This window comes from Oncorhynchus gorbuscha, linkage group LG07, assembly GCF_021184085.1.
Source record: "Oncorhynchus gorbuscha isolate QuinsamMale2020 ecotype Even-year linkage group LG07, OgorEven_v1.0, whole genome shotgun sequence".
Lineage (NCBI taxonomy): Eukaryota > Metazoa > Chordata > Actinopteri > Salmoniformes > Salmonidae > Oncorhynchus > Oncorhynchus gorbuscha.
The window spans coordinates 34,410,820-34,426,640 of record NC_060179.1 but is presented as its reverse complement, the minus strand read 5'-3'; the positions used below and the strand labels follow the sequence as shown (position 1 = coordinate 34,426,640).

Here is a 15,821-nt window from a genome sequence, read left to right as displayed (position 1 = left end):
GTACACCTCCCCATACCAATGAGCAAATAAAATACAGGTTTCATGAGATAAGACGTGTATTAATATTATATAATTTAAGTACACTTACATTCAAACCAAAATGTTATGTATACAATTAGCAACTAAATCGTCCTTTGTCCCTTTTGATTTACTATCTAAATATTGCTGGCATGAAGGCTGCAGAGCTGTTGCAGTTGTTTTTTGGTGCAGTACACCCTCTACAGGATATTAAATTAAATGGCAGAACTATCCTACAACCCTTCACCATCATTATCATCCTTTTGTCAAATAAGTTTGACAAAGACACATTGACGATTTTTGGGGATTTTGTTGCTCAAATGTATTTATTACTGTAATCAAACAGATATAGATGTGTGAAACAATGATGCCATCGCCAAGAATACTTTTGAGTGCATATAAAATACCATTGGACAGTGCAAAACACAATCCGCTTTGCTCAGCTCAGTTTTTTTGGACTGTAAGGCACTACCCACCTTCAACTTACCATATGCACCTCTTGGAAGCTTAGTCCATGTAAGTTACAGGTAACTGCCAAAATAATGGAAACACTTGCATAAATGCGGGATACAAAGTATATTGAAAGCAGCTGCTTCCACACAGGTGTGGTTCCTGAGTTAGTGACCCTACGCCCTATTAAAAGGCACTTCATGATGGCGTTTCCTTTATTTTGGCAGTTAACTTCACTGGTGTTTCAAAACATGGAATGCCCAGATATGCTAATTGCAAAACAATCTAGATCAACAGTTAATCTACCGAACGGGGGTGTTGGGTGTTCATACGGTACAATAATAATACTAATATTATAATTCATTTACAAAACCATCTGATAAAACTGAAGGGGAAAAAAGGCATCAGCTCAAGGCTCAGCATGGTTACAGGCTTTATCCCATTGACATCTCTTCTTACAGGTTAGTGAATCTAGGCTGGAGCTGTACTAGGGGAGGAAAAGGTGGGGGTGGGGTACAGATTGGTGTGATGTGGGTCATGCTCATTAGGGCACATGACAGAATACATTTTCAAATGTTTTACAACGGAAAATGTAAATGAGCGTGTTTCGGTCCATTTTTTCCCGATTGATACCTAATGGGCATGACTCTGGTTAGGAGCTCTGTCTGTGGGTCTCTGGGGGAGGATCTCCTCACAGCTTAGCCTTAGCCTGGAAGAAGCTCATGATGGCCTGCATGCACTCATCTGAGAGCCAGCGCTCCACCAGGCGCTCCACCTCCTGGTCGTTGACAGTGTGGAGATGTTCCTTCTCTGTCCCACGGATCAGTTGCTTGGACAGGGCTAGGGACTGGGCAGCCAGGGAATAAAGTAGAGGTCAAATAGATAGGATTAGAAAAACTTTAGTGTTCATACAAAATGCAGAAAAGTGTCTTTGGTTTCATGCGGATCTGTAGGTAACCCATTCCGCCTGACAGAGCTGGTGTAATGGAGAATTGTTTTAAGATGGTCATACTATGGACGATTTAGCTATTGAATTAAGGACTCCTTTAGGTACAAAAAATATATATATATATATACGAACAAGTTATTTGATATAATATTGAATTTAGCCTTTACTACTTTACCCCAGAGAAATGCATTGAATAACACATTCATAAATGGCAAAAACCATACGAAACAACCTCTTGAAGTGTCTGTCCTATATCTAGGAGATATAATAACACTCCAGAAATATACTGTGCATTCAAAAGTGTTCAGACCCCTTGGCTTTTCCACATTTTGTTACATTAGTCTTAATCTAAAATGGATTAAATTAGAGGTTTCCCCTGGGTCAAACATTTCAGGTAGCCTTCCACGAGCTTCCCACAACAAGTTTGGTGAATTTTGGCCCATTCCTCCTGACAGGGCAAGAGAAAACGAGTCAGGTTTGTAAGTCTTCTTGCTTGCACACGCTTTTTCAGTTCGACCCATAAATATTTTATAGGATTGAGGTCAGGGCTTTGTGATGGCCACTCCAATACCTTGACTTCATTGTCCTTAAGCCATTTTGCACCAACTTTGGAAGTATGCTTGGGGTCATTGTCCATTTGGAAGACCCATTTGTGATCAAGCTTTAACTTCCTGACTGATGTCTTGAGATGTTGCTTCAATATATCCACATAACATTCCTCCTCATGATGCCATCTATTTTGTGAAGTGCACCAGTCCATCCTGCAGCAAATCACCCGCACAACATGATGCTGCCACCTCCGTGCTTCACGGTTGGGATGGTGTTCTTCGGCTTGCAAGCTCCACCTTTTTACTCCAAACATAATGATGGTCATTATGGCCAAACAGTTCCATTTTTGTTTCATCAGACCAGAGGACATTTCTCAAAAAAGTACGATCTTTGTCCCCATGTGCAGTTGCAAACCGTAGTCTGGCTTTTTTATGGCTGTTTTGGAGCAGAGGCATCTTCCTTGCTGAGCGGCCTTTCATGTTATGTCGATATAGGACTCTTTTACAGTTTTACTGTGGATATAGATACTTTTCTACCGGTTTCCTTCAGTGTCGTCACAAGGTCCACACCAAGGTTTCACACCAAAGTACGTTCATCTCTAGGAGACAGAACACATCTCCTTCCTGAGCAGTTTAACAGCTGCGTGGTCCCACAGTGTTTATACTTGCGTACTATTGTTTGTACAGATGAACGTGGTACCTTCAGGTGTTTGGAAATTGCTCCCAAGGATGAACCAGACTTGTGAAGGTCTACAATTTGTTTCTGAGGTCTTGGCTGATTTCTTTGGATTTCGAGCAAAGAGGCACTGAATTTGAAGGTAGGCTTGAAATACATCCACAGGTATAGGTAATATTTTTTAATTTGTTCATTTTCGCATGCAATGAAGGCATCAAACCTGCAAATTTATGAATGATTTGTATACATTTACATTGTGTATTGGTTATGCCTCGCCCAGTAGTAACAATAATAAGGGAATGATACCCCCTAAACAGCACAAAGCAGAATCAAAGGCTTACTATGAGATTAAATCTATTTTGGCATGCATGACAAACAATTTTAGGCTCAGCTCTTCTACTGATCTGAAGCAAAACAATCTTCAAGCATTATAGTTGTCTGTAACTCATTGCCAATTGTGCAAATATTGTAGCCTTGCCATCATTGCCATGCAGACTTAATGACGCATTCCTGTAACATTTTCTCTGCTTATGTTAGCGATTATGTAATATTGTGGTCTAGATATACTGCCATATCATATATTGGTGACAGTTTTGAATATTCAACTGCGCTGTCCATCGGATCAGCTTGGGACTTGTTGAAAAATGTGTCAATGAAATTCAATTTGCACGATTTGGCACCCTCCCGTCCACGGAAGCGCAACTACAGCCAATAATAACATCATTCAAAATTCCTGGAACATTCAAAAGGAAGTTCTGTAAAATACAACCAGCTTTCATCAATTTTGATACGTTCCAGGAATATATTCCACAAAATGCACAAGCATTTCAAATGTCTGACTTTCAATATTTACTGGGGCTTTGACTCACATTTCTGGGCAGCTTGGCATAGGCCTTGAGTCTGGTGGCCACCTCGGTCTGGAAGCTGCTGTCAGGGAAGACCTCGGTCACCAGGCCCTGGGCACAAGCTTGGACGGCACTCAGCTTCTTGTTGAACAGCAGCATCTCACTGGCCTAGTCACAGAGCATGGCAATGTCTGTTGTGTAATTTCATTCAATTCCAATTGAAATACATTCAACTAAAACACAGAAGTATAAAAATAAAAAAAATAGTTGATCCATATCTGAAACTTTACCTTTTTTGCATCAATCATGGATTGATGTTAGAAAAAGCGAAACTGCGAAGAACTGTCTGAGAATACCCCTCTATGAATTGCAACATTTGCAGTAAATGAACAAGGTTGTGCATCCATACCTTTGCATTGCCCATTATTTTAGGGAAGGTGTAGGAGGAGCAGCCTTCTGGGCTCTGTCCCAGCTGGCTGAAGGGGGTGTGGAATGTAGCCTGTTTGGAGGGGGAAGAAGCATACGTTAGGCAGGAATACCCCCACCCTCTTACTGCAGAGTATAGTGAAGCATGGAAGTGGAGAATGGCAATGTGGACGTAGTGGTATGGGTAGTGCACTACAACAATCGTGACCAAGCTTGGCAGATATATTAGTGCTGGTGGGCAGGAACAAAAGCTTGGGGACCAAGTATCTCTCCAGGAGTGTCGTTGGAAACCAGGTTTGGGTTCAATTCCAGGTAAATCAGGAAGTACACTGAAATTCCAATTATCTTCAATGCTTTTCAATGAGGAACATTTGGAATTGGGTTTACTTTCTGAATTGAAATTGACCCCAACCCTGATATAAACCAATGCTAATATCGTATTATCATCAACTAACAGACATGTATAGAGATCGACCGATCGGCATGGCCGAATAGTTAGGGCCGATTTCAAGTTCTCATAACAATTGGTAATCTGCCTTTTTGGACGCCGATTATGGCCTATTACATTGCAATCCACGAGGAGACTGCGTGGCAGGCTGACCACCTGTTATGCGAGTGCAGCATCAAAAGGACCTTGTGGCTGCAAGGAAGTCGCTAGCTAGCATTAAACTTATCTTATAAAAAAACAAAAACAATCTTCACATAATCACTAGTTAACTACACATGGTTGATGATATTACTAGGTTAACTAGCTTGATCAGTGTTGCATATAATCAATGCGGTGCCTGTTAATTTATCGTCGAATCACAGCCTACTTCAACTTCGCCAAACGGGTGATGATTTAACAAATGCGCATTTGCGAAAAAAGCACAATCGTTGCAATAATGTACCTAACAATGAACATCAATGCCTTTCTTAAAATCAATACACAAGTATATTTTTTTAAACCTGCATATGTAGTTAAGAAATTCATGTTAGCAGGCAATAATAACTAGGGAAATTGTGTCACTTCTCTTGCGTTCAGTGCAAGCAGAGTGAGGGTATATTCAGCTGTTTGGGCCGCCTGGCTCGTTGCTGTTGAAAGGCCATTTATTTCTAACAAAGACTGTAATTAAGTCGCCACAATTGTACATAATTGACATAACATTGAAGGTTGTGCAATGTAACAGTAATATTTAAACTTAGGGTTGCCACCCATTCGATAAAATACGGAACGGTTTCGTATTTCACTGAAAGAATAAACGTTTTGGTTTTTTTGAAATTATAGTTTCCGAATTTGACCACATTAATGACCAAAGGCTCATATTTCTGTGTGTTTATTATATTATAATTAAATATATGATTTGGTATTTGATAGAGCAGTCTGACTGAGCGATGGTAGGCAGCAGCAGGCTCGCAAGGATTCATTCAAACAGCAGCTCTTAGCAATGCTTGAAGCACAGCGCCGTTTATGACTTCAAGCCTATCAACTCCCGAGATTAGGCTGCCAATACTATAGTGCCTATAAGAACACCCAATAGTCAAAGGTATATGAAATACAAATGGTAGAGAGAGAAATAGTCCTATAGTAACTACAACCTAAAAACTTCTTAACTGGGAATATTGAAGACTCATGTTAAAAAGGAACCACCAGCGTTAATTTGTTCTCATGTTTTGAGCATGGAACAAAAACTTTTTTATTTTTTATTTTTACATGGCACACTTTTACTTCTCCAACACTGTTTTTGCATTACATAAACCAAATTGAACATGTTTCATTATTTATTTGAGACTACATTTATTTATCCATTAAGTTAAAATAAGTGTTCATTGTTCATTCAGTATTGTTTATTACAAATACATATAAAAATCAGCATCGGCTTTTTTGGTACTCCAATAATCGGTATCGGCGTTGAAAAATCCTAATCGGCCAACCTCTCATAGAGATACAATATAGATGTGTTCTCAGCCAGCAATGAGTGGACATGACAAACCACCTTACCCTCTCTGTGGCATAGACAATCTCAAACAGCCCCAGTAGAGTGACAGACACACCCACAGCCGGACCATTGACCACTGCAACCAGGGGCTTAGGGAAGTCGATGAACGCTTTGACAAACTCCCTACACACACACACACACACACACACACACATTTGTCAACAGATGATATCAACAGCGTTAGGAAAAAGGTTCCTTCAAGGTAAACTTTTGCCTGCTCCTCTTGGGTAAAGTCGTTACCTTAGCAACTCGCCTGCATTCTTTGCCATCTGCTCGATTCCACCCTCGGGGATTTTGGTGAAGTTTGTCAGGTCATTGCCACTGCAGTAGAAGTCTCCACTACCTTGAGGGGGTCAATTAGGGAGAGCCACTTAAAGCAATTGAGAAGACTGGAGCAGTATCACGGCAAAGCCTTGGAGGTCGAAAGAAAGAAAAGCCGGAACACAGTAAATCTTGCTCCCCACACTTTCCCTGCACCATAATATACTGTGTGCTGGCTTTTCTTTATTCCTAGCGTTTCATTTCTGGGCCAGCAAAAGAGTGCATATTCTTATCACTGATAGTCTCTCCATAACGCGTTCATGACTTCCATTGGAGAAATTGGTTGGTTTGGCTCTTACCTGTGATTACAGTAATGACAGAGTCATCTTTGCCAGCTTGCTCCAAAGCCTTGATGACCTCGTTGTACATCTGGATATCAAGAGGGAAACTATTTTAAATAACAGAATTGAAGAGCTGGATGATTACTGGATGTTTGTAATTGCTCTTCTCATAGACAGTAAGCAAATCGTTCACTATGAGGCATTTCATTGATGAAACACAAAAATCATACCACAAAGTCGGTAACACTTAGCCTTAGGATACTCTATGGTTCCACAATGTTATGTAGTACTCACTACTGTGAAACATATCTACAAAATATGTCTACCGTTTAGACTGCCGCTGATGTTGGGCGGCGGGAAATAGACTATTAATAAATGTATGCATTTGAAATAAATGTATGCATTTGAAATACCTCCACAGTGATGGCATTTTTCTTCTGTGGCCTGTTGAGGCAGATAGTGGTGATGTTGTCCTCCGTGGAGACCAGCAGCGTATCAAAGGTAGCAGCGCTCCCAGTGGGCTGTGCGGCTACCGCAGGCCCCTCGGCAGCCAGCAGAGAATCGATCAGGTCCACATACTGCTGTCTGGCATCCTCCTGAGAGGAAGGAAAAAGGAGATGTACAGTGTATCCTGTCTGTCAATTTCATTGTGTGAAGACAATGGCACATCTCCACATCATGATGACAACAGAGTTTTTAGTGTTCTTTTATTGGCTTTGGGTGACATTCAGCAAGAATGGCTGATTCTAATATGTTTTGTTTTTTAACTATCATTTTTGTCTGTGTTTGAAATTGCTCGCAAGTCGTGTGTTTGTCTGTTGTTTTTAATAAACTAGGGAAGAAGTCTTAAAATGGACAAATGGGTATCTTAATAAAAGATGTATGAGTGGTGTTATGTCCATGGAGTTCCACAGGGATGCTGACCCATGTTGACTCCAATGCTTTCCACAGTTGTGTCAAGTTGGCTGGATGTCCTTTGGGTGGTGGACCATTCTTGATACACACAGGAAACTGTTGAGGGTGAAAAACCCAGCAGAGTTGCAGTTCTTGACATAAACCGATGCGCCTGGCACCTACTACCATACCCGGTTCAAAGACAAATCTTTTCTCTTGTCTAGTCTGAAAAGGCACACATTCATAATCCATCTCAATTGTCTCTAAGAATCCTTCTTTAACTGGTCTCCTCCCTTTCATCCACACTGATTGAAGTGGATTTAATAAGTGACATCAATAAGGGATAATAGATTTTTACCTGGATTCACCTGGTCAGTCTATGTAATAAAAATAATGTTTTGTATACTCCGTGTATATGCAATGTTGGAATGTAGATTACCTGAGATACAGAACCCAGAGACTTCCAGGCATCCCATTTGGCCTTGCCGACAAAGTCCGAGCATCCCTGGCTTTGGGGTGTTACAGGGTCCCTGAGTAGCCTAGTAAGACACCAAAAGAGAGAAGAGGAGATACTGAAATGAGATACAGCCGGTGTCTCTAGTACACTTTAAGGCCTTACTGTACTTGTCCTGTCTCCTTCATGAACTCTGACAGGTGAACAATCTAGGTCATTTTCACAGATGGAAGAAAACAGATTGAAACAGGGGGGTGATACCTTGGATAGCTTTCTAATCATTAAAACATACACAGCAAATTATCCAGTGTTAAATCAAAATTGAAAGTGTGGGGCCATATACACACTATAATCAGTGTTAAATTAACACACTGCTTAGTGTCAGACCTTATTCAATTATTTCCCAGAGTGCCTTGCCTTTCAAATTAATTCTAGTTACCACCAATGACTATTTGTTAGTGAGTGACAGAAGCATGGTTATTGCGTTCACAAATTTTTCGGTCCTGTGGACTCCAAGTCAAATTTACATTTACATTTACATTTAAGTCATTTAGCAGACGCTCTTATCCAGAGCGACTTACAAATTGGTGCATTCACCTTATGACATCCAGTGGAACAGCCACTTTACAATAGTGCATCTAAATATTTTAAGGGGGGGGGGTGAGAAGGATTACTTTATCCTATCCTAGGTATTCCTTAAAGAGGTGGGGTTTCAGGTGTCTCCGGAAGGTGGTGATTGACTCCGCTGTCCTGGCGTCGTGAGGGAGTTTGTTCCACCATTGGGGAGCCAGAGCAGCGATCAGTTTTGACTGGGCTGAGCGGGAACTGTACTTCCTCAGTGGTAGGGAAGCGAGCAGGCCAGAGGTGGATGAACGCAGTGCCCTTATTTGGGTGTAGGGCCTGATCAGAGCCTGGAGGTACTGAGGTGCCGTTCCCCTCACAGCTCCGTAGGCAAGCACCATGGTCTTGTAGCGGATGCGAGCTTCAACTGGAAGCCAGTGGAGAGAGCGGAGGAGCGGGGCGACGTGAGAGAACTTGGGAAGGTTGAACACCAGATGGGCTGCGTCGTTCTGGATGAGTTGTAGGGGTTTAATGGCACAGGCAGGGAGCCCAGCCAACAGCGAGTTGCAGTAATCCAGACGGGAGATGACAAGTGCCTGGATTAGGACCTGCGCCGCTTCCTGTGTGAGGCAGGGTCGTACTCTGCGGATGTTGTAGAGCATGAACCTACAGGAACGGGCCACCGCCTTGATGTTAGTTGAGAACGACAGGGTGTTGTCCAGGATCACGCCAAGGTTCTTAGCGCTCTGGGAGGAGGACACAATGGAGTTGTCAACCGTGATGGTGAGATCATGGAACGGGCAGTCCTTCCCCGGGAGGAAGAGCAGCTCCGTCTTGCCGAAGTTCAGCTTGAGGTGGTGATCCGTCATCCACACTGATATGTCTGCCAGACATGCAGAGATGCGATTCGACACCTGGACATCAGAAGGGGGAAAGGAGAAGATTAATTGTGTGTCGTCTGCATAGCAATGATAGGAGAGACCATGTGAGGTTATGACAGAGCCAAGTGACTTGGTGTATAGCGAGAATAGGAGAGGGCCTAGAACAGAGCCCTGGGGGACACCAGTGGTGAGAGCGCGTGGTGAGGAGACAGATTCTCGCCACGCCACCTGGTAGGAGCGACCTGTCAGGTAGGACGCAATCAAATCAAATGTTATTTGTCACATGCGCCGAATACAACAGGTGGTAGCTTATTTACAAGCCCTTAACCAACAATGCAGTTAAGAAAAAATATGGGTTGAGAAAATATTTACTAAATTTTAACAATAACGAGGCTATGTACAGTATACAGGGGGTACCGGTACCGAGTCAATGTGCGTGGGTCCAGGTTAGTCAAGCTAATTGAAGTAATATGTACAGTATCAGTCAATAGTTTAGACACCTACTCATTCCAGGGTTTTTCTTTATTTTTACTATTTTCTACATTGTAGAATAATACTGAAGACATCTAAACTATTAAATAACACATGGAATCATGTATTAACCAACAACAACAAAAAAGTTCAAAATATATTTGATATTTTTCAAAATAGCCACCCTTTGCCTTAATGACAGCTTTGTACACTCTTGGCATTCTCTCAACAAGCTCCTTGAGGTGGAATCACCTGGAAGTCACCTGGAATGCATTTGAATGAACAGGTGTGCCTTGTTAAGTTAATTTGTGTAATTTATTTCCTTCTTAATGAGTTTGAACCAATCACTTGTGACAAGGTAGGGGCGGTAAAAGACCAATTCCATATAATGGCAAGAACAGCTCAAATATGCAAAGAGAAACAGCAGTCCATCATGACTTTAACCTCTACGGGATCAGTGCCATGCCGTGCCTGAACCCCTGCTGATGCGTGTCACCACCTGGGTGTCAGAAGGCTGGAAGGAGATAAGTAGTTGAGTGTCATCCGCATAGCAGTGATAGGGGAGACCATGTGAGGATATGAAAGAGCTGAGTATCTTGGTGTATAGAAAGAAGAGAGGGCCTAAAACTGAGCCCTGGGGGACGCCAGCAGTGAGAGTACGTGGTGCAGACACAGATCCTCTCCACATCACCTGTTAGGAGCAGCCTGCCAGGTAGGATGAAATCCAAGAGTGTGCATAGCATGAGACACCCAGCTCAGAGGGTGGAGAGGAGGACCTGATGGTTCACAGTGTCAAAGGCACCGGAAAGATCTAGGAGGATGAGAATAGAGGAGAGCGAGTCAGCTTTGGCAGTGCTGAGAGCCTCCGTGATAGAGAAGAGCAGTCACGTTTAAGTGACCGGTCTTGAAGTCTGCCTGGTTAAGGTCAAGATGTTCATTCTGAGAGAAATAACAAGAAAGTTCATCAGAGACAGTATGCTCAAGTGTTTTGGAAAGAAAAAAAGGGGTACAGGTCTATAGTTTTTGACGTCAGATGAGTCCAGTGTTGGGTTCTTGAGGGGAGCAACTAGGGCCACTTTGAAATCAGAGGGAACACAGCCAGTGGTCAGGGATGAAGGAAGTGAGGAATGAGAGAAGGTCTCAAGAGATAGTCTGGAGAAGGGAGGAGAGGGTCGAGCGGGCAGGTTGTCAGGTGGTCAGACCTCACTAGTTGCAGGATGTCATCTGGAGATAGAGGGAAGAAAGAGGTCAAGGTTTAGGGTAGTTCTGTGTATGTGAGACCAGTGAACTCAATAGGCTGAGTGAATGAGTAGCGAATGTCGTCAACCTTTTTGTCACCAAAGTGATTGACAAAGTCGTCCGCAGCGAGGGAGGGGTTGGAGAAGGTGGAAAAGAGTTTAGGGCTAGTGGCAGATGCTTGAAGTTTAGAGTGGTAGAAAGAGGCTTTAGCAGCAGATACAGAGGAAGAGAAGGTAGAGAGGAGGGAGAAAGGATGATAACTAAACTTCGAGGACCTTTCCTCCATTTTCAGTCAGCTGCCCGCACCCCTGTTCTGTAAGCTCACAATGAGTCACTCAGCCACAGATCAGGAGGGGAGGGCCAAGCCAGCCAGGAGGAAAGGGGACAGTGTGAGTCATAGGATGCAAAAAGTGACAGTGGAATTCAAATGAGATGGACAGGTGAGAGGGAGAAAGGAGAAAATCTCCACTTAAGAGAAATGATTAGACTTGTGCCACCACCGCAACAACCAGATGCTATCGGACTATGAGAGAAAACAGAGTCAGATGAAGAGCGAGCAGCTGGAGTAGCAGTGTTCTCTAGGGTGATCCATGAACTCAGAACTCTTGACCGCAGATCAGCAATTCCAAACGATGCCAGAGACCCAGAATTCCACATGGGTTGGCGTGCAGGGTAGACTAAATTAGAAGGGTTGCAGCCAAGGGATGGGGAGGTGCAAACAAGTATAGAAAAAGCTACAAAAGATAAAAATTAGATCAACTGTAAATAACTAGGTAAGATACTCAAGTGAGAAAGTGGTGTGATGAACCTCCTCTTTCCTTCCTCAAAAATTCCTCCTTCCTCAGAACAGTCCTAATTTCGGCAACGGCCTTAGTTTTGCGACAAAACCACCACTGACTGACACAACCGCGGCTGACATACCAGGGGAGACAGAAGAACCATTTGCTAATTGCCTAGCCGAGGTGTAGAGCACATATCCCTGTACCAATTGCTGATTGCCTAGGAGAGGTGAAACCACTCCCCCTCCAATACAGCCATTGATTACCAAAACAAGTCACAAATTGCCCTGCCCATTTATCCTGGTTGATGTGTAAACAACAATCTGCATATTATGAACAAGTCAGCAGTTCACACACTAAGTAAGCAACTGGGAAGACAGGTAGCATTTAAAGTAGATGGCCCTAGCTAGCAAAAATAAAGTACTAAACCACAACAGATAAAGACAAAAAATGATACTTATCACTCCTGGAGATATCAGGAGTGCTCTAGCTATAAAATTTAAAACTCTACAATTCACTCTAAAGGCATGGCACTCTAGGAAATATTCAAATAAGGTTTTACACTGAGCAGTGTGTTAATTTAACACTGGTTCCAGTATCTATATGGTCCCCCTCTTTCAGTGTTGATTTAACACTGGAGAATTTTCTGTGTACAGTACAATGAAAACTTGTATTTTTGCTGAAACAGCATCAAACATGCAAGCACCCGACCCCACACACACAGACAGCCTAAGAGCCGCACAGAGTCCGTTGAAGTAAGTTGAGTCACCCAAGATGATGCCAGCAACCCTCAATGTTTTTTGTTAGCCCTGGGATTCGAAATTGTCAACCCTTCAATTACTGGCCCGCCACTATAAGCCCAAGGATTCCTTCAGTAATATGCTCCTCAATACAACTGTGACACAGCAAAGGAAAAAAGGAGCACCCCTTCTATCTATCATACAATGTCAATGTTCCCTCTAAGCTACGCAGAAGAAATATCAGCCAGTGCAGAGAAGGACAAAATTTAACTTCAAGAGTTTTCCCCTTTAGTTAACATTTGACAACGTTTCGCTCTACTGTGGGAACGGTGCTCGAATCAATGCAATATTAACCACTTTCAATGTAACATACAAAAACAAAATGAACTATGCAAGACTTAATATGCAAAACTACCTGTGCAAGAGATTTGCTTGTAGGCATAGCGCATCAGAGTAAGATTCTATTGCATTGACAGGCATGACTCACGCCAGTCGTCGACACAGACCGGTGCGCCATAAGCAATCAGAGCTGCAGTAGGCCTATATGCAAATAGACATTGCCATATATGGATCTGTGCCATTCACTTTGAACTGGACTGTGTTTACAGCATGAATGGTCACAAGTAGATGCGCTTGTTTTCAGATCAAACATGTAGCCACATGTGCACATTTGTTCATATTCTTTACTAGTTAGTGAGTAATTATCCCAGTTATAGCTAACTTCTAGTTAACAATGGGGGAGTGGTTGCTTCATATAAGAGCACAAAATGTGTGCATTTCTAGCCATCTGAAGAGCTAGTCAGTTAAAGAGCTTTTTTAAATTTCTTAAAAGGGCCCGTGTTGTATTTTAAGACGGTCTTGAATAAGTTAAGTAGCCTATAGGCAGAGGGTAGCATTATTTGTCTGATTCTCTGTAATAAGGGTATTGGAATAATAATGCATTTTATTTTGTAAAGTGGTTTCTTGCATCAAACGACAACATTTTCAGTCACCTTGTCTGAAGGACATGTGGATAAACAGGTTAATGTCACTCCCTGCATGTTATTTTCTCATGGAATGTAGGCCTACATTGAACACCACACATTTGCTGCTGCTGAATGATAGAATAGCTTTTTCCATGTTGAAATATTATGGGATGCATTTTATCCACTGTTTTTGATGGTAGGCATACGTTATCAAATAGCCACAGTAGCCAACTTGACCATTTAAAACTGTAACTTATAGCGGGTAGAGACTCAGTGTTCACAGTAAAAGCGCACTAGAAGTTGCACCGAATTTTCACAACTAAAAGTTTGTGCTCAGCAGACCTGAAATTTGCTCATTACTGAAAAAGATTAGAGGGAACATTGCTCGATGTTCAGAAACATGACAGCCAAGTAGCTAAGACTAAAGCACAATGACCTCTAACCTGTTTGAAGAGAGCATAGATTTTCAGCTTGGCCTCATTGCCAGGGTCTTCCTTCAGCGTGCTCATCTGACTCTTGGCATGATTGAATTGCTCCACCGTCGCCCCCATCATAGAACCAGTCATGTGCAGCTTCAGAGTGGGAATGTGTGTGGCTTGGACTGCCCTGAAGAGATGATTTCAGGTCAAATTAGTGACATAAGTGGTACGGTTTCAATTAAATAGCCAAGCACAAATGAACTGAACTTGGCTGAGGGCATTAAACTAGATCCAAACACCTACAGTGGCCTTTATAAATAATTAGTGGTATTATATATGAGCAAGATCAGGAACAGGACGAAAGATAATGTACTGGGAGTTACAGTACAGTTTGTGATACAATGTAGTGACAGCATTGGATGGGTCATCAAGAATGAGTTATGACCTTTCCTCTGGTTTTTATTCATGGTAGCTAGTTAGACCTTAGAGTGGGTCTTTGGATAGACACGGAACCTAGCTCCGGCTGGATGTGGGGCCAAGGGCATAGCTAGCTGTTGAACGGCTAACTGAGTAACTAGCCTTTCAACAACCAGCTATGCCCTTTGTCCCACATCCTAGCAACAGGTCATCGTGTAAGTGTTTTTCGTGGTAGCTGATACGTTGGAATGTTAGGTCATGAACATTCTGTTTTTATATTGTCATTTGCTGCTGTAACTGAAGTCGACTGGGGTATTTTGGACGTAAAAACGGCAGAATTGCAGAATAACTGCAGTTATTCTGCACTCTGACTGCAATCTTTTTTTTCCGTCAGGGATACGGAAGCACCCCAGAACAGCTGCGCGATAGCTAACTTGAGCTAATCTAGCAAGCTAAACTTAATTCCAAGCAAGACAGACAGACAGCCCTAGCTCGTTCAGAGCATGTTTTAACAGACTCTCGTGCCAACCAGCCAAAACTGCATGGTGAAGATAATAATAACAATAATAACTATTCGCAATGACGATTAGGCTACTGTTATAACGGTAGCTAAACTAACTAGCTCCCGTCATACAGGACAGCTAAACTAAAAATCTACTTAAATTAGCCGGGCTAATTTACTGTTACTAGGTCTATGGTTTGACCTCAAATCCTTGCAACATAGGCTACATTGCAAGTGAGGGGATTCTTTATAGCTAATCTTACCTGACAAATCGCCACGGAGAAATTTTGCGTAAAGCCACAGCCATGACAGTTAGGTAATTTCAGTCCAAAATACAATAACTTGGATGTTCAAGACACTCCAGCGAAATGAATTAGCTGTTTACAATATTGAACCCTCCCCTTGACCTTCGTTGTCCTTCACCATTGGCTAAGGCATTTGCACCACCCTTTCCATGAAGGGTGCGTTCCAGGCTGTTGTCGTGTTGCTCAGGTGATGACCGTAGGGACTGGGGAGCCTTGCGCAAATCGTTCCCCACGGAGTTATATACAGTACCAGTCAAAAGTTTGGACACAACTACTCATTCAAGGGTTTTTCTTTATTTGTACTATTTTATACATTTTGGAATAATAGTGATGACATCAAAACAATGAAATAGCACATATGGAATCAGGTAGTACCCCAAAAAAAACATTAAACAAATTATTCAAAGTAGCCACCCTTCGCCTTGATGACAGCTTTGCACACTCTTGGCATTCTCTCAACCAGCTTTACCTGGAATGCTTTTCCAACAGTCTTAAAGGAATTCCCACATATGCTGAGATCTTGTTGGCTGCTTGTCCTTCACTCTGCGGTCCAACTCACCCAAGCCATCTCAATTGGGTTGAGGTTGGGTGATTGTGGAGGCCAGGTCACCTGATGCAAACATGCTGAGTTCCTTGAATTCTAAATAAATCCCTGACAGTGTTAACAGCAATGCAACCCCACATCATCACACATCCTACTC

General features: G+C 42.5%; 1 protein-coding gene across 1 annotated transcript; it reads right to left on the bottom strand.

Annotated features, from left to right (window-relative positions):
• Window positions 1-308: 308 nt before the first annotated feature.
• Window positions 309-15,236, bottom strand: eci2 (enoyl-CoA delta isomerase 2). The gene is given in 11 exon segments (XM_046356276.1): window positions 309-1,315; window positions 3,511-3,654; window positions 3,896-3,985; window positions 5,894-6,014; window positions 6,132-6,234; window positions 6,512-6,581; window positions 6,907-7,089; window positions 7,827-7,883; window positions 7,885-7,926; window positions 13,921-14,083; window positions 15,079-15,236. Coding segments are annotated over 11 exon segments (1,173 nt in total). The 5' UTR covers window positions 15,123-15,236; the 3' UTR covers window positions 309-1,159.
• Window positions 15,237-15,821: the final 585 nt, after the last annotated feature.